Source organism: Montipora foliosa, chromosome 6, assembly GCF_036669935.1.
Source record: "Montipora foliosa isolate CH-2021 chromosome 6, ASM3666993v2, whole genome shotgun sequence".
NCBI classification, from domain to species: domain Eukaryota; kingdom Metazoa; phylum Cnidaria; class Anthozoa; order Scleractinia; family Acroporidae; genus Montipora; species Montipora foliosa.
The window spans coordinates 1,052,638-1,072,637 of record NC_090874.1 but is presented as its reverse complement, the minus strand read 5'-3'; the positions used below and the strand labels follow the sequence as shown (position 1 = coordinate 1,072,637).

The window sequence follows — 20,000 nt, the reverse complement described above, 5'->3', positions numbered from 1 at the left end:
AAGCTAATTTGAGGTAAGAACATCCTTCAGTAAAAACGTATCAACTTCATCGACTGAAGTTAAGTCTGCAAAACTAAATCAAACATTTTAAAATCCGGCAAATCCTCCATATTGATACTTTTAGCTTTTCATAAATCACAATTTTGTGTTTGTACTCTTAAGCCTGTTTTCATCATCGAAGCGAGCACAAGGGCAAGCACAAGCATAAGTAACTTATGCTAGTGAAAACGAACGTCGACATAGGCATCAAAATCAACCACGGCATTTGCCATCTTGTTCAAATGCTCTGACGCAGGGAATCTTGGAACGAGTGCTTTAATTAGCTAGGCGTAGCAAATTTCCTTGTGCTTATGCTGCGTTTTGTTTTCACACAACGCAAACGAACAAAAGCATAAGCTCAAGCACAACGAAAAGAAAAAAAAAATCTTTGTGCTTCTGCTTGCGTCAATCCCGTTTTCCCTGTTAAATAAGCGCTCTTATGCTTCCACTTGTGCTTGCGTCGCTAGTTAAAACCAGGCTTTATTGATGATTAAATTAAGCCAACCAGAGCGCGAGAAACTGTTTAGTTAAGAAGAGCGTTAAAGCGGAGATGAACCAAATTTTTAAGAACATATGCATACCAGTGTGAGAATCATTGCTAGTTAAAAGCGTCTTTATTCTGCTCATTTTCTTGTTTACTTTTGCTGTTAATTTCCTTGTTTGTGATTGGTTTACAAAAAATCTCCGTTTTCTACTAATTCACATTTCAACTTGATATTGGACAGTTCAATAACCCAATCACATTTATAGTTCTAGGTTAAATCAACTAATCACAACTTCGGTTTCAATTACCATAGGAACAGTGTACAGACTCCTAAATTGGGGGTTTCTTTCTATCATTTTTTTCTTTCATTTTTTTTTTCTTTCTTTCTTTCTCTTTCTTTCGTTCATAGCGACATTGAACAATTTACCCCTCCTTTGTCAGTCTTTTAATAGAACTGTTCCCTTTCTTTGATAACTTGGCTCTTCTTATTTTCTCGGAAACTGTAATTTTTATGATTACTTCGTAAGAAGACTTTGTGTCGTCCAGTTCGGTATGTAATCAAACTCGTGATAAACAAATCGGACTCCCGCTTGCGTGGTCGTCGTCCAATTTTGTTGTCACTCGTACGATTACAGACCGAATTAGACTCCACTCAGTCCTATTACCATTACTTATTCTAAAAAGGGTGTATTTATACAAGAAAGATGATTGTTTGCCAAAACTTGTAAACTGCAATCCTCGCCAAAAATCCTTGAAACACCTCTTTCCCCCGAACAGTGTTGAGATGACAACTTACTGTTTGCCTGGCTACAACGACATTGAAAAAGGGAAGGGGACGAAAACGGTGCGAGAATATTCAAAGAGTTTCAAGGTTTTTGTCTAAGATTGTAGATTCTTGATAGTCAAGTGCATTTCCACTTTTAACAAAGCGATGATTTTTTGAGTGTGTTTTTGCGCGCGTTTTAAATTGAATATTAAATTTAGCGATACTGGTAATTGCATCCCTTTCTGAAACCGAATTATTACGAGATAAAATTGTTGTATTCCTCGCCAATATCCATTTTCGTAGCAGAGAATAAGAGAGGCGATTGAAGTTACAGTTATTTCGGTTACTGAATTCTTAGTTCCGTAGATTAACTTCAAAAAGTCAAACAGTTTTCCATACACGAATATAAATTTGTGAACAAAACCTGATATAATGAACATTACAAACACGTGAAATAAGCGTATTATCTGTTTAGAATCCGCAAATATCATCTCTTTGCAATTTTCTCCATAGAATATTCAGGAATTCGCACTTTTTTTTGCATACTGCGGCCTTGAGCTTTCAAACGTTTTTCGTTGTAAGTTGTATCTAAATAACTTAAACTGGTCACGAATTCTCGGCTTTCTGTCCTTTTTCGTTGCATTCCTGTAGACTGTCCATCTTATTGCACATCTTAATTCTTATGCTTTGTAAAAATGTCTAAACATTAATCACTTGATTAAAGGAAAACTGACTAACCATCTAAGGAACCACAGCTAAACTTCAGAATAAGGAATACCAATGCATTGACCACGTTGAGCTGAAGGACGAAAGGCATGGTCGATTAACTTGATCCACAATCCGTTATAAGGAAAAAAAAGTAAAACCTCAAATATACAAGCATTGGACGATAATAAACTACTGAGGTAGAATAAACATTTTTCATATCACAAGATAAATTTTGTTTTGCATTTTATATTAATTAAGGATGGAGTGGTACCTGCTTACAACTCTCTTTTGTGATTCAAATATTCCAATCATCTGAGGACATTTATCTTTTGTTTTTGAAGTTAATAAGGCTCTCATGAAAACTAACAACAGCTGAGCCGTAAACGATCTTCCCAGTGAAAACTGTAAAATGTTGAATTATGGGTTCTCTTCAAAAATAATAATAATGAGGTCCTTTTAATTAACACACCTGTTTCATAACATGCGTTTACAAGACTCCAGGTCTAATATACTTTATTCAGTAACTTAAGAAAGCAAAACAGTTATCTGGGCTTTACAATTTGCTCACTTTGGACAATTTGTTCACTTTGAAACCTTATAGGTTCTTTTAAAAAAAAAATAATAATAATGAGGTCCTTTTAGTTAACACACCTGTTTCATAACATGCGTTTACAAGACTCCAGGTCTAATTTACTTTATTCAGTGAATTAAGAAAGTAAAACAGTTTTCTGGGCTTACAATTTGTTCACTTTGGCCGTAATTGTGAACAGAAATCTGTTCACAGGCACATCGGTTGCGATAAATTGAAGCGTCTACTTTATTCCTCTTTATATTTTTCTTCTGCGTCCTTGTCAGAACATAGTTCTCTTTAAATTTGTGCTCCCCGCACATGGGCGCTCAGAGCATATGGGCCCCAACATGCAGCGGGGTCGTAATAACTAGAAAATAGGAATAGTAAAACATGTAATCCAACAATCCTTGTCTCGCTTTGTTGAACCGGTGGTTGCTGTCGTCAGTTATACTAATCTGCAACTACGACAGCTGCGGCAACGAAAACGTCACCTCTAAGGGAACTGGTCAAAACTACTATACTCAAACAGGATCCACCTTTGGGGTAGGGGGGTTCTCAATCTTCGAACTTATCACATGAACATTACCGACAACATTTTATTGGTTTTTAAATTTGAGTTGACACAGTAATATTCAGCAAGCAAGAGTCGGCATTACTAGACAAACAAGAAAAGTGAGGTTGGAATCTCACTAATTTTTTTTTACTTCTGGATAGAGGGGTGGCTATGCAATATAGACACCATCTTTTGACGTTAAGCAAGGGGGGTGCAGGCAGACACCACCACCTATTTTGTGGCTTGGCGGGTCCTGTTCGAGTGTAGTAGTTTTGACCACTTCCCTAAATGTAATTCTATGCTTTCATATCAATTTATTCAGTTTTTATAGGAACGAGGCATGGTACCTGGGAATGAGGTTGGGCACAATGTGCTTTTACCATTACTAATGAGGTGAAAATGAGAGGCAAGGTGGTTTTGTGCAATCCCGCACCTTAGTGGAGCGTTGATTCGGCGATTATCTTGAATGATCGCAAGGTGTTGCCGAGTTTACAGGGGGAAATGTTAGTACAGCGGGTTTTTATAGTAATGGCGTGCATTAATGACGATAGCGCACCTCAAGACGGCTTTACAAGAGATGAATTTAAACGATAGGCAGTTCCTCTGTTCAGCAGATTTATTAAAGTTCGGGGAGTTGTCATCGCAGCGGATGGAGAAAAAAACAGGTTAGGTTGTTGACAGAATTTACTACACAAAACAGCGGGATCTTGCAGGTCTTCAAACAAAAGATCAACTCACCGCAGAAATGGAAGGAAACAGAAGCAAACTTTTAATCTCGTTTTGCCTCCTTTTCGTCAAAATGTTAAAAACTGGCCCGAGAAAGTGAGTGAGGAAGAATACAGAATGAACTTTATTTAAATGTCAAGTCTGCTCGCGCTGGAGCACTAATTGGGGACACTGTAAACTGAAATCAACGAATTAAACCAATTCAAACCAAATGTTGTTTTTTTTGAGGAGAGGGGAAAACTGGAGTACCCGGAGAAAAACCTCTCTGTGCAGTGTACAGAACCAACAAACTCAACCCCATATGACGGCGAGTCTGGGAATCGAACCTGCGCCTGAGCTCTCAGGACTACGCCAGCCCTGCTCCCTTCCACAGGGAAAGATTTGTTTGAGTTTGTTCATGTTTGAAGTGAGGAATACAACGGGTTACAAAACGACATTTGTTTTTAGCATGTCAGGAGAAGTTCTTTGCTTATAAGACTCCTTACACTGCGTGGGTTTGTTTATCAGGTGCGATCAGATGACAGATGAATGCAAGCGTATGCTTGGATCAGTTTGGCGAATGTTGCAAATGTGTGGCTGCGATTTTGCATTTCATCCAACAAGGGTCGGTTCTGGAAAGAATATAACCTGACCTTCCAAAACACAGAATTCCAAGACAGTAAGTGCAAAGGCATGGAAGGAAACCGCGCGTTACTCAAAAGTTATTCTATGAGCGCGCATTAGATATGAGATGGCAAATAGCCAGCTGAATTGGCTACAATCAGGCTCATATCCAACAAGCGCCAATGGAATAAATTATTTTGAACGTTTGGGCAATTTTACCAATCGAAGAGTTTCGAGACGGCAACTTGGAACATTTGAAATGTGTATCTTTCTAAATTCTTGTCTGAAAATTATCAAATCATGTTTAATAAGCCACTGCCACATACGGGTACGACACTTATAGGCATATCACTTACTTGAAAGCGCCTTTGCATTGAACGAAAAGCGAGACCAACAATTAAATACAGTTTTTTGATCTTTTAGCTGGCACTTTCATCCACTTTGTAACAAATTGAGGGCATTTTTTTTTACTGTGCTTGTCCTAGAGCTGTAGAGCTGTGCGTAAGCCCAGAGTAAATGGATGATGGCCCGACATATTGACAAAAATAAAAATAAAAATAAAAAAATAAGACGAGCGTGCACTTAATGGGAATGGCTTAGACCAACTTAAGAAATATTTGAACTCAAAGGACAAAAGAGTCGAAATTTGCTATTGGCCGGCAAGATCGCTTAATTTCATAGCTCAGTTAGTAATAGAACAGTGACCAACGCAATTACACGGCTGCGAGAGTGGATTGCAGTCCTGTTCTGGAATTTGTATATCGAAATAGTCGCGAAAACGGTCGTTACGTTATGGAACACTTCATATCAGCTGTCAAGCTTTCTTAAACAAGTAACGTATTCACGACATTCCATTTAGCAATCAATTATAAGCTATTGAGGAACTTAGTTCGTGTAAATAGGAGGCGCACCACAAGTTCAAGCCGAACATGGATGTGTTTTGCAGGCTTCTATGCATAGGTTGTTCATCCTATATTAACGATGTCTCTTACATCAAAACACTTCTCCCTTCACAATACAAGCTTGTAGAATACTTTGTCTTAAGTGGAAAATAAACCCTCCGAAAAAACAACTGAAAACGTACCGTCTGAACAAGCAGCGAGATATTTGAAACCGAAGAGTAGAAAGGCAGCATACAACCTCGACACAGAAGCCATGCTCTTATGCTGGGCCGAACGCAGTTTTTAGGAGGCTCAAAAAGGAAAAAAATAATTATATATAGATTTAGGCAAGCCTAAAAGCGGAGCTCCCGGCTTGTTTATTCTTACTGGCTGTAGGATTAGTGAAAATAAAAGGCTTTGGAACTGTCCGCCTTTTGGTTTACCCGGAAATTTCTCAATTATGTCATTTTCTTCGCTGCCTAACTAGTGAATTTCACGGTTAATTTTACCTGAAAAACCGACTGATCGCATGAATCACGAAGGGATGAGTGTGATACCGGTTTTTACAGACAAATCTACCGTCGAATTCACCAGTTAGGCAATTACTTTTTCTTGAATCGTAAGAGTTTTAAAAGAAAACAAGCAAATCCTCAGCAAGCAAACGGAAAAGGAAAGAAGACATTTCAGAGTCGACTGTCAAAAGCCAGCGAATAGGAATCACGCTAAAATTAGAAATCACAGACGTACTATAGCTAGTGATGTGATAGATCGTACTTTATTTATTCCACTTTATCTCTGAAAACGAGATCATTTACATTTTGATGTACTTCATTGAAACACGCCAGCTGGGCTTAGAACCAGAATCGGCTAGAAAGGACAAACTTCAAACAAGATCTCCAACAAAACACCTGTACGTGTTCTAAACAAACTTCTGAAAACACAAGCTGGTAACATTTCTCCTTACTTTTTACGAGAACTCATTGCGATTACATGTGTAGAACATAAGTGCAAAATTTTCTTGTCATTGTCGAGGCACATCGAAAAACAATTAGGCAAGCGGAGTAAGCCAAACAAACCAGCAAAAGATCAATTATCTTTTGCTGGTTTGCTGGTTTGTTTGGCTTTAAAATGCGAGCGAACAAGAAGTTCTTTTACTCCGCTTGCCTAACTGTTTTTCGATGTGCCTCGACAGTGACAAGAACATTTTGCACTTATGTTCTAAACATTTAATCGCAATGAGGTCTCGTAAAAGTAAGGAGAAATATCACCAGGTTGTGTTTTCAGAAGTTTGTTTAGAGCAGGTACAGGTAAATTGTCGGAGATCTTGTTTGACGTTTGTCCTTTTTAGCCTATTCTGGTTCTAAGCCAAGCTGGCGTGTCTCAATGAAGTACATCAAAATGTAAATGATCTCGTTTTCAGAGATAAAGTGGAATAAATTGTGACATTATTCTATTCCCATCACGCTCGTTGTAATTCAACACGTCGTTGTTTATCCTACTTAGCAGGATACTTTGTGTCAGTTAGGCAGTCTTTTCTCGTCTTCAGTAAAGTGTTTACAATCTTAAAAAGCGTGTTGTCTTCGCTAAGACGTAGAAACGTTACATGGTGTCAGAATTTGTCGAATCCAATAGCCTCTAGGATAAAATCATGGAAAAAGCCGGCGAATGGTCCAGCACTAGTCAAATCTAGCAGGGAATTGGAAGAAGTTCAAGCGCATGTGGAATAATTATGAGGTAGCGTCATGACTTCGGACCCAAAGTAACGAACTCAGGACAGCTACCTTCCTAACCTGCATCGGTCCAGACGTGTTGGATATTTACGACGGTCTCCCGTTCCACAATGACGAAGAAAAGACCAACATCGCAAAAGTCTTAGACCTCCTAGAGAAATACTTCATTGGTGAAACCAACGAAATATATGAGAGGTATTTGTTTAACAAACGCGAACAGGAATCTGGTGAGTCATTTGATGCGTATTTGACTACCTTGCGGTCCCTTGCCAAAACGTGCAACTTCGGCGAACTAAGGGACAACCTGATACGCGATAGGATAGTCATTGGCATTCGGGACAATAGCATTCGTAAGAAACTGCTTGCTGAAGGCAAACTAACCCTAGATAAGTGCATCAACATTTGCCGCGTTAATGAAACTACAGCCAAACAGTTAAAGGAAATTAGCCAGAGCGAAGACGTAAACGCGATAACCCATCGCCACCCACAGCGTAAAGCTGTTAGTTATAGCAAAGGCCCAAGCCCAGAGAAGGGGCAGCGCTCTACTCTAGCTCAACCTACAATGATTAAATGCAAATTCTGCTGCAAAACCCACTTAAAGAAAAAGGACTCGTGCCCCGCGTGGCAGAAAACATGCAAAGAATGCGGCCAATTAAATCACTTTTCCAGTTCTGCAGCATGTAAAGGCGACAAACAACATCAAAAACAGAAGCCGGTACATGGCATCGAAGATCTTCCGGATGATAAAGATCATGAATATTTCCTGTTGGTCGAATCAGTTGGCGCTGTAAGCGATAAGAATTACGAAAGGAAGATCTTCGCAACAATGCATTTAAGAGACCAACATCTCAAGTTCCAACTTGACTGTGGTGCAACCGTAAATATTCTGCCTGTTGACATATAACAGAAGGCATTCAATGACCCACAGCTCGCTCGCCTAAAGAAAACGACTACTAAGCTGCAAATGTTTAACAAAACTGAGTTGACACCACTAGGTTCAGTTAAAGTCGAAACACTGAATCCCAAGGATGAAGAAATCCTAATGTTGGAATACTTAGTAGTAGCAAAGGGTCACATGTCAATTCTCGGTGCGCAAGCCACTCAAGAATTCAAACTCATGACAATAAACAGTGATAATATCATGTCAGTGATGACAGCCGAGCCTGCACCCGCGCAACCCCATAACAATGATATCGTAGAAGAGTTCAAGGATGTTTTCGAAGGACACGGCAAATTAGAAGGGCAACTCCACCTCGAAGTAGATAACTCAGTTTCCCCAGTAGCGTTACCCGTTCGCAAGACTCCAATAGCGCTAAAGGAGCCATTAAAGCGCGAACTAGATCGTCTGACAGACAAGGGTATTCTCCAATCGGTCCATGCTCCTACCGACTGGGTCTCGTTTATGGTAGTGGCGACCAAACGGAATGGTAAGATACGTCTCTGTATTGACCCAAAGCCCCTAAACAAGGGGTTGAAGAGAAGCTACTACCCACTGCCCGTTATTGACGACTTGCTGCTTAAGCTAACGAATGCAAGGGTATTCACCGTAGTAGATGCCAAAAACGGATTTTGGCACGTTCAGTTAGGTGAGCAGAGTAGTCTCCTTACCACGTTTGGGACCCCTTGGGGCAGGTACAGATGGACTCGCATGCCTTTTGGAATTTCAGTCGCTCCGGAGGAATTCCAAAGAAGACTCGACAACGCTTTAGAAGGTCTGAACCGCGTCGAGTCCATCTTTGATGACATCCTCTTATACGGCGTCGGTGAGACAGACGCTGAGGCACTAAGCGACCATGACACAAAGCTACGTGCACTATTCCAAAGATGTCGTGATAAGGGAATCAAACTAAACAAAGAGAAGCTGAAGCTCCGTTGCTCGGAGGTATCCTTCATGGGCCACACCGTTTCTAAGCATGGTCTCAAACCAGATCCCGCCAAACTGCAAGGCATCCAAGAGATGCCGTCGCCGCAGAACAAACAAGACGTCAAACGATTCATCGGGATGGTAAACTACCTGCAGCGCTACGCACCCAACCTGTCGCAGGCCACAGCCCCACTCAGGGATCTCCTGAAAGAAACCAACCAGTTCTGTTGGGACACCCCACAAGAGAAAAGCTTCAACAATGTCAAGCAAGTCATATCAGAAGCTCCAGTTTTGAAGTTCTTTGACCCAAAAGACAAAGTAGAGATCTAGTGTGATGCATCTGACAGAGGACTGAGAGCCTGTTTGATGCAAGATGGTCGACCAATAGCGTATGCCTCACGATCAATGACTGAAACAGAGACCCATTACGCACAGATAGAGAAATCGTGGTTATCGTGTTTGCTGTAGAGGGTTTTGAGCAGTATGTATATGGCCGTCCAGTGCTCGTGCAGACAGACCACAAGCCACTCGAGAGTATATACAAGAAGAGTTTGACCAGCGCCCCAAGGCGCTTGCAACGTATGCTGCTTATCATGAGACTCCAGAAATTCGACCTGACTGTTACGTACAGGAAGGGTTCAGAGATGGTTTTAGCCGATACACTAAGCCGTGCCTATGGCAGTTCCACTAGTCCAGGTGAAACAGAGCAAGACGCAAAAGCTGTACACATGATACAGTATCTACCCGTGTCAGAGGAGACACAGACCGCCATCCAGAACGCTACCGAGTCCGACGACACTCTAGTGGAGTTAAAGTCAACCATAAGAATAGGATGGCCACCCAGGAAAGACGAAGTTCCTGTGAATGTCAGAAAATATTTCCCCTTCAGAGACGAGCTAACCTTACAAAACGGTATCATATTCAAGGGCGAAAGGATAGTCATTCCTTCCAGCCTTCGTAGTGATATGATTGCCAAGATTCATGCAAGTCACATTGGTCATGATCCAGGGATGCCTACGTAGAGCTCGCGGGGTTCTTTACTGGCCCGGGATGAACAAAGAGATTGAGGAATACGTCGCGAGGTGTGAAACCTGCAACAACTACCACAGCGAACAAGCAAAGGAACCCATGATCTGTCATGAACGTCCTACAAGACCATGGGAGAAAGTAGCAGTTGATATATTCGAACTCGACCAAAAGGACTTACTTTTACTGTCGACTACTATTCAAGCTTCTTCGAAGTGGATCGACTTACCACGAAGACAGCAAGGGAAGTTATTAACAAGATAAAGCCGCACTTCTCGAGAAACGTTACATAAATAAAGTACGATCTATGACATCACGAGCTATAGTACGTCTGTGATTTCTAATTTTCGCGTGATTCCTATTCGCTGGCTTTTGACAGTCGACTCTGAAATGGCTTCTTTCTTTTTTCGTTTGCTTGCTGAGGATTTGCTTGTTTTCTTTTTAAACTCTTGCAATTCACGAAAAAATAACTGCCTAACTGGTGAATTCGACAGTAGATCTCGATAGAAAAACCGATATCACAATCAGCTCTTCGTGATTCATGCGATCAGTCGGTTTTTCAGATGAGATTAACCGTGGAATTCACTAGTTAGGCAGCGAAGAAAATGATATAATTAACCAATATCTGGGAAAACCAAAAGGCGGACAGTTCCAAAGCCTTTTATTTTCACTAATCCTACAGCCAGTAAGAATAAACAAGCCGGGAGCTCCGCTCTTAGGCTTGGCTAAATCTATATATTATTCATTAAACAAGTGTATTAACATCATAATTAAGGTTAAGTATTATGTCAGTGAACATTGTCTAACCCTTTGACATCCAAACCTGCCTAAACCGGCCAGACTTAGTATTTTACTCTGTCTAACGCCAGACGGTTTTACTCGTCAATAGGGAACCCCCCGGGAGTCAATGGGCTAATGAATATCCATTATTTGCTTATTTACCGATATTCACTAAATGGCTGCAAGCTACATGTATCTTCAAACTAGATTCTGCAAAATCTTAAACAGACATAATGCAGGTGGTCGGTAGGGACTGGTTAGTGCAGTAGTTTCACTTTAAAAGCATTGTTATCATCAAGGCTGAGTACATCACATGGGGCGTTTATTCCAGTCACGGGTTGTGTGTGACCAAAAGCTGTATTTATATTCATCACACATTGTGGGGTAATTAGAAAGTTAGTAGAATCATCAATTCCCCTAGGGCAGGTCTAAAACACAGGTCACGTTTGACAGGTTAGTCATTGTTTTACCTTTTGGAAAGTAACCCCAAACCCTCAATTTGGCTAACCCTAGGACTAAAAAAAAACATTACCTTGGGCCCAGGGTTAGCCAAATTGGGGTTGGGGTTACTTTCAAAAAGGTAAAACAATGACCTGCAACGAGTAACCTGTCAAATTTGACCTGTGTTTTAGACCCGCTGTTCCCCTACAAGATTATGTTACCAAACATGATCTTTTCTTAGGTGTATTGAAATTTCACGATAATTATTGTTAAAATGTACACATTTATTTACGTATGATTATCTTTGGTTTCTAAGCAATTTTAAATAATAGTCATCTCAGGATGCATCTTTGCAGCACTTATTCCTCGCTTCCTTATGCTACGACCTATAATCAATATACGACAATTCTGCTCATCTGTTATTGGAAAATACTTTTGGAATGACCTTCCTCTTTCTCTTCGAAACAGCATATTTAAAATCATATTTAAAAAGCAATTTTTTAATACTGTTTTGCCTAATACTGATTTCCTTACTCACTGGTACGTACACCTGTATTGCTTATTTATCAGACTGTCTAAATCATGATTGCAACTGAATGGATATCCTGTTCAACAGATTGAGTACAACCAGTACATTTAAAGTTAATGATATAGTAATCATTCTTTGCCTGAGATAGTTGTCAGCTTGAATGAATTCACATTATTGATTTCAATCACAAATGTTTCACCTGGTTATGTAATAATTATTATTTTAATTAAGCATTTCACACAATTTTTAGGTATGATGGCTTTCTTGAAATTTCTTGTAAATAACCTGACAAAATTTGTATAAACTACCTTTAATGTTGAAATAATAAGTTATGGGCAACCTGTTGAAATTTTGTAAATGAAGAGAGCTAATTGTTATAGTAACTGTTCTTTGTCACGGTTAGTTATTAACTTGAACGCATAAACTAAATTGGCTAACTCAATGCTGTACCCAATTAAATCGAAATTCAAATTTCGTTGGGGTATTTGTGTATTGTATTTGCATTATAACGTAGCATTCACATTCAAATGATATGGAAATACCTGGAACATTGATATAACAAATTGACGTCTATAAGCGCACACAACGGTCTTTTTTTCAAACATGAAAACCGACGACAATTCTTTACTTTACCCCAGGCCCTTCTAAGTGCACAATAACCTGACTTAGCAATAGAACGGGAATGTAAGTTGACTATGGCGAGCGCAGCAAAAATATTCATATTATGTCATATTAGAGTAGAATCGTAAATATTCTGCGAGCTGCCCTTTCGTCAACTGACGCACCCTTTCTGTTGCTAAATCAGGCTATTGTGCAATTGTCAAGGACTGGGGTAAAGTAAAAAAAAATTGTTGTCAGCTTTCATGTTTGAAAAAGAAGACCGTCGCGCACGCAGTCAATTCCTCACATCTTATCTTTCATAATTCCGCTTCGGAATCTTTATCACCTCTGGAAAAAAAAAAAAAAAAAAAAAAAAACATTTCGACGAGTCCCAATAAATGAGGAGACAACTACACAAGAGAGAAAGGCAAATAATTCGACTTTTCCTGTCTTCAGAACGTCGTCTGGTGACTCCACGTTTGGCGGGAATTTTATTGCTCCGGTCCGTGTTTTGTCAATCCGATCCGGTCTAATCCGGTCCGATCCGGTCCGACCCTTGTTTTGCGAACGGCCTGACAACAACGCGATTTCTTCATCACCACAAAACCTAAAATAGGAACGCGAGGAATCAAAGATGAGTTGCACTTAACAAAACAGTGATATTTATTTAGTTTGACAGTAACTACGATCTGAAGCAGACCCTTGGACAGCACACAAATGGATCGAAAGCGTGCTTGCCAAATACTCGTTGCAGACAAACCGCCATCTTGACCTTCGACACCTCAACACAAAAAGACTTTCACCGACCGCAAAACTTCGATAATCGATGTCACACAAGATCTTTTGCTTTTCGCAGTAAGATGTTTGATTTGGCCTGCTAACGACCTGTTTATGAAAGATTTACCATTAAACTTTTGGTTGTCCGATTTGACAGCGCACAAAACCACGTGATTGTCGAAAACTGAGAAAACAAAAGAAAGTTACGCTCCTGCGTAATCAAAAGTCAACCTTGCTACGTGGCGCTGTTTATATTAGCGGAGCTCCGCGCGCGCCGAAGGAGCACGCGGAGCACCATTGTTAAGAAAATATGGTAACCCATCGATGCGAGAAATCTTGGCTTTATAGCCATGACGTCATCAACCGTCTGTACATACGTACGTACGTCCGTCCGTCCGTACGTACACCCCTCCATGTATGCCAATGTGACCAGTATCATGCTAGCTTACAGCATACATCTTTGATATTGGACATCTATCTTTAGATCAATTGACCCATGTGAAAACAAGGTATCTGCTGGCCAGTATCACGTGACCCTATCGCGGCTCAATCTAAACGCTCACCGAGGTCAGCGGTTTTTTTAAAGTTGGCCACTGAGGCTAGCGAGGCTTCATTTTTCGCGCGCTTTCTGTGGCTCGACGCGGCTACACGGCAATATTACATCAACGAAAGTTCTTACACAGTCAACGCTTTTCGTGTTCAGGCGGAAAACGCTTTTCTTTTAGCATTTTTCGCTGGTTTCAATCCAGTTTGACATATCATGATATTTGTGGTCCATACTGGTGGCTATGCAGTTATTCAAGTCAGGCATCACCGGGATGCAAACTTAAACCTGAGTCTTTATTTTTAATTTGCTTGTAGCTGCTTTTTTCTCTCTATTGCAATTTTTTGCACATCTTCAGAAGCTCTGATAAGGTTGCATGATGCCTGGAGGACCTATGTCTAGAACAGAAACAAAAGGAGAGCGAAAGAGAACGACAACGATAAAACAGAATACCAGTAATAGCTCGTACTTAGTGAAAGAAGTTAATCCACAAATTCGTCCCTTGGGCACTAAACCGTCTGTTACTTTTGGATGCGTTATTTAACACTTTCACCGCCAAAAGTGCAAATTGACACTTTAAGATTTTACTCTGTCTAACGCCAGAAGATTTTGCTCTGTATAACGCCAGACGATTTTACTCGTCAATGGGGAAGCCCTCATCAGTGAAAAGGTTAAAGTGGATGCTTATTTTTAAAAAGTGGCTTAATCGGTTCTTCCTTTGTTCAGCCGTGGTGGAAGGGACATGGAAATTTCCATGTTCTTTCATTCAACTGAGATCGATGGTACATGGAAATTTCCATCTCCTTTCTTTCACTTGAGGTCGAAGGAACATCGAAATTTCCTTGTTCCTACTTATACACCAGCTAGAAGAACCGAGAAAACTTGAGTATTTATTTATTATGCCTTCCATGTTTCTCCGACTGTGAAAAATTATATTTCTTACCTCAAAGGGTACTCATGTCATTTCTGTTTGAACAACATTGGCGATAATACGCAATGATGGCAACAAAACCCTTTTTATTGCATTCTTTTCGGCAAAATGCTCATAAAACATAAAAAAGCGGTAAAAAACTTAAAACATTGACATTTGTGGGAAGGGGATTAGGTATGTAGATTTTGGCTAAAAAACTACTTGAAAAAGGATTTTGTTCCACAAAATGAACAACAATATATATGGCGATAAAATGGCTCAAAAGAGTTGTATTTACTACCACAAAAATGGTATTTATTCTGGTACAAATAGAAGCAAATCACTTCATGTGTACCAAACAAATCTCATTTTAGAATATCCCCGAGGGTTTTAGAACGTATTATGTACACCTTATTCCAAAATGCCCGTCATTTTAATATTCTTTTGTTTTTATTCAAATTAGCTCTTGATGCCTCGTTCTTAAGCTTAAAATTCAAAAAAATATTTTATCTTGAACGAGCCAACAAGGGGCCAATTTATATCCCCAGAAATCAGCGGCCATTTTGGAATAAGGTGTGTATTCTACGTCAAGGCTTTTCAAGAAAATCATGTTTGAAGATCGTTACATGACAGAGTCACAATAAACTTGGGGGTGGGGGAGTACGGACTTAAGGCTGCTCCTGGTACATAAATTATCAGAAATGCACGTGGAAGAAGTACTGTTCCAGAACGGCCGTAAGATTCTCACTTGCACCAATTTACCATTCACCACAAAGTATTACAAGACTAAATTAAACCTGTGTAAAAGCCTTTCGTTTATACATAAAGGAGAACGGCTTATTTGTGATGAATCCGGCCTGGAACAGCAAAGACAGGCCAGAGAAACCAGGCAAGAAACGAAGGCGAGTTGTTTTCAGGAAATACCGAAAAAGGACGTTCGAAAAAAAAAAAAAACAAACAAACAACAACAACGACAATAAAAACATTGTTAATGAAAACTTATTGACCGGGCGTACCAAATACGTCTTTTAATCACCTCGTTTCCAAACCAAATCAAGTTCACGACCTTAGGAGAAGACATATTCTATCAAAGTTGCTTGGAAACTGCCAGGGCGAGTGGAACCAAGGGGGCATTTGACCAAGTGTGAAGCTATAAGAATTTCAAAAAAAGAATGACACATCATTTCCTGAATATTACTTATGTGGCAATAAATTGAACACAGTATCAGAAACAAAGACCTTGGTATTTGTGTCACGTCAAATCTGTCATGGAGCCTGCAGGTCACTAAATGTGCAAATAAAGCTAACAGCGGTCTTGGGCCTGGGCCTACATCAACCATAAACATTCCTGCCATCATTCCTGCTTAAATTTCCCAGCTTTAATCGCTGCGCAATTATGCATTGGAACTTTCCTTCCGTCACTTCCTTCCAACAGACCAGTCATTGTACATGTTGCGGTTACCAAAAGCCTGTACAATTCGCGTCGAGATTCTCCACCATCAACACCAGTTTCATCAATGAAATGTACTCGATTACTTCTTGACACATGAAATGATGGCGAGTCAAAATCACGGCATGCGTCAGTGAACTTTCTTCTCCTTATGTTAACTAGTTGCTTGTTCGCTGGATATTCGAAGGAGCTAGGGAAGAGGGCATTGGCAAGAGCGAGCGGTTCCTCTTGTAACTGATAACCCTGTATTATAAAGGAGAATGTATGGCAGAATATACAAAAAACGAATTGCCAAACGTGGTTGATCCTAGTCTTCAGGGTCTAAAATAAAGAAATCACGCGTCAAGCTATGTAGGCTATCAATTAGCGGATCGCAGTTATTTTTAAGCTCTTTTCATGCGTCACGAAATTCTGCCCCCTGAAATCACGCGTCACCTTCACATAGCATCCTCAATGAGTGAGCCAATGATTAAGCTGTCTAGCACACTTAGAAGAGCTTTGTTTAAATTACACAAAAACGCTATTGACGGATCCAGACCTTCCTCGTTTTCCCATTTCTTTGGTTTGGGGAAAAAGGAAGGGAACGAGGGAAGGCCTGAACGATCAAGGTTCCGATTTAAAAGTTGGCCATTTCGCGTCTTAAATTTTGTTAACACAGTCGAAAGGGACAACCCGAGATCTCAGCACGGATATTTTCCACGATACCTACCTATGAACGAATTACCTGTTATCATTTTGGTATGTGTTTTATTCAGGTCCACCAGAGATCACGACTATTTCTTGCAGAGGTTGGGTATTTGCATTGCATTTGAATGTTGGTTTGGTCTGGGACTCATTACTTTTCATGGGGTGGGTGCCAGGGACTCACTCTGACAATTTCTAACAATATCACTGCTATCTACACAATGTAGCATATTAAGTGAGGGAAGGGACATATGAGAGATGAATAACCACATGAAATCCACCATGAACTACCTCTAAAATAATATAAATAAAGTCAGAAGAGATCATATGACCCAACTTTTTTAATTCTGCTGAAAAAAAAACGCCTTGTCACTGCTGTGCCCTTAACTTAACATCATCATACCTTTTCACATACCTAACCAAGTAAAAGCATTTCATATTGCCTGTATATCTCAGAAGTAATGTTCTTTTTTCGGTTCCTTTTTGCCTGTTATTGACATCTATAGTGGGGGATGGTGTTCTGATATTTTTAAAGGGAGGTAATTAAATATGACTTTAGGATACGGTAAAAATTGTTGAAATAACTATACCAAATCAAACAATATGGAACTGTTTTATTAAGTGCATGACAGCAACATAAAACCAATTACTCCGAGGGTTCCGGAGTTTCCGCGGTCCGCGGTTCCTTCTTTTAGTAATTTCCTTTATTTTCAGTTTTTGACCATTTTTTTCGCGACTTTTGCGGCTTAATTCACTGCGGGCTTGTTTGGAATATGCCAAAATGGCGTTGACTTCCACGACAGACAGTTCTGTTGAACAGGTAAGAAAATTGGCGTCGATTTCGATGCATTTTGCCTTTTTATTTAAGTCGATTCATAATCATAGAATGTTTCTTTCATTGTCAGGTGTGTGGTTTTCTCAGGGAAAGGGATACGAAAGAGCCTACAATAAAAGAAATAGTAAAAAAAAACTTTGAAGAGGAGCGGGTGAGTGGCTCATAAACAAAAATAGGGTTGTCTGAAGCAAATGACAACCATATTGAAACAAACTTTTATCACAAAGAAACACTTGCAAAATCGGTCACTGAAGTTTTCTTACGTCGAAGAAACGGTGGCCTTACTGGAAAAGATTACCTGCCTGTGGCCAGCCTGTGGCCGTTGAGAATGTGGCCAGCTCTTGTCTCGAGTTAAATAACACTATTGAAATAATATCGTGTTTTTCCTCCACGGTCGATGTTTGTTGGGAATTCCTCCGATTTCAGCCTATCCCATTAGTTGTGGACTCCTTTTAATAAAAGCAACAGACAGGACCCGATGGCCACCGCAAATACACTCTGGCATGTAAGTAGACAGAAATGTTTAATACAACAGATGCTCGCTTTAAATAAGGCCTTGAAAAAGGGTCTTCAAAGAGTTTTAATATATCTTTTCGAACCGTCGTGTCTATACTGAGTGAACTAGCTCGGGACTGAACCAGCGTGAATGTTCTTATCGGCCGCTGTTTGTCGTTTTGTGACCATTGAGTTGCGAACAATTTAGTTTAATTTCAAAGGAAATAAGATCTGTAAAGTGCACATTTAAGCGATCAATGTGTAACGTATAATTCATGGTTGTATCTTGCGAAATAAAAATTGTACAAGTGAAACAACTTTCATGTGTCATGCAAGGAAATCGGAAAGAGTTTGATTCCCCAGACATGTTTCACCCTGAAAACGCTTTGGCGATTTTGTACATGGCAAGCATGGATTTTATCCATCCTAATTATTTTACTTTCCTGTTAAAATTACGGGAGCTCAAAAATTACAGATAAGTTGAGTTGCATTACTTTGAAATAAAAAATTACAACTACTATTGTGTTCTAAAAATGGTACTCTGATACAAATCTGCAAAGTATGTATGACATTGGCTGTCTTGTTGGCTCTTGGCAATAGCTACTACAAGTCATTACCTCAAGTTATTTTAAGGTCAATTTATTCTGATCTAAAAATTTACCACCATCATTAAGGGCGCGTTATTTTGGTACGATTCCGGAATACGAATACAAGGAATAGACGGTATTCGTGTTCTTTTGGGACCCACTCCGTTTTCGGAATGAACGGTATACTATTCCGTTCATTCTGCTACCGATAGCAAAACCCACGAACCTTCTCTTCAATTACGTCAACACAACGGCAAGACGAAGATCATATGGGAACGCATTTGCACTACGAAAAGCACTCACAAGCACAAACAAATAATTGTCATCTTCCCATTTAAGACGAAGAAGCAAACAGAAAAAACGAGGGAACTGCCAAAAAAAAACTAGTACTTATGGCCATATTTCAACATTGCGTGTGCTAAACTTTCTGGAAAATTATTACAGTCGCCATGCCAACGCAACTGGCACATGCGCAGATACAATAGTTCCCAGGTCACTTCGCCAAAAATATTCTGTTTCATAATTTGCGTTCTTTTTTTGCAAATTTATATTCCGTTTATTCTGTTATTCCTAATCCGGAATGATAATAGCCAATATACTCCAAAGAGAATGCACCCAAAATAACTTACATCAACTTTTTCGTGTTGATTTCTAAATGCTAATCATTATCTGTGACTGTATTGCACCCTGTATAGTTTTATTCTGCATGTACACCTGTGTACTCTATAAAGACGTACAGACTGTAAATCTCTTTTTCTTTTTAATTTTCTACATTTAAATTTCATATCTTAACCCTTTCACTGCTGAGGGCTTCCCCATTGACGAGTAAAATCGTCTGGCGTTACACAGAGTAAAGTATGTGTGTCAATTTGCATTTCTGGCGGTGAAAGGGTTAATGGCTACTTTTTACCTTACTTTATTTTAGGCCATCCCCTTTTCTTTTCGTTTAGGGTCGAATGCTTTTCCTGACATTGGGTCGGTTGGTCTTTTCCTTTTTTTTTTTTTTTTTGTTTTGTTTTGTTTGAAAATGCCAAAAATTTGGGTCAGTCCTACGACGCTAAACGGAGATAAAAAAGAGGATGACCTTAAAATGCTGTAATGACATCCCTTGCTGTTCTATCGTTAAACCCGACTGGACTAGCCTGATAGCGGCCATCATTTTTTTTTGTTCTCCTTTGTCACTTAACAACTAAATTGATTTGAACGTGGATTGGATTGAAAGTTACAACTGATTTTTTGACACCTCCATTTGTTCCGGGGACAAAGCTACATTATACACCTTCAACTGTGAAATCTTGCCTCTGAAGAATTTCCCATCGCCAAGCCTCACTCCAAGCCTGGCGTTGTCCTGTGTTCCCAGTTCAAATCCGGTACCGATGTTTTCGCTTGCAATCTGGTGTCCGTCAGCAAACAATTT

At 39.8% G+C, this 20,000-nt stretch overlaps 2 protein-coding genes and 1 pseudogene across 3 annotated transcripts in view; 1 reads left to right on the top strand and 2 right to left on the bottom strand.

The window, feature by feature from the left end:
* LOC138006202 (sushi, von Willebrand factor type A, EGF and pentraxin domain-containing protein 1-like) overlaps positions 1 to 2,194 on the bottom strand; it is a 12,356-nt gene extending 10,162 nt beyond the window's left edge. For both annotated transcript variants that reach the window (XM_068852376.1, XM_068852377.1), the window contains exon 1: positions 2,028 to 2,194. In XM_068852376.1, the coding sequence (XP_068708477.1) occupies positions 2,028 to 2,106 (79 nt within the window). In that variant the 5' untranslated portion in view covers positions 2,107 to 2,194. The remainder of the gene's footprint in view (positions 1 to 2,027) is intronic.
* A 4,372-nt stretch (positions 2,195 to 6,566) lies between these two features.
* LOC138008449 (uncharacterized) lies at positions 6,567 to 7,965 on the top strand (annotated as a pseudogene).
* A 10,097-nt stretch (positions 7,966 to 18,062) lies between these two features.
* Positions 18,063 to 20,000, bottom strand: part of LOC138006206 (uncharacterized) — a 22,852-nt gene continuing 20,914 nt past the window's right edge. Inside the window, exon 3 of the mRNA XM_068852384.1 lies at positions 18,063 to 20,000. This exon is cut by the window's right edge and continues 440 nt beyond it. Coding sequence (XP_068708485.1) covers positions 19,806 to 20,000 — 195 coding nt within the window. The 3' untranslated portion in view covers positions 18,063 to 19,805.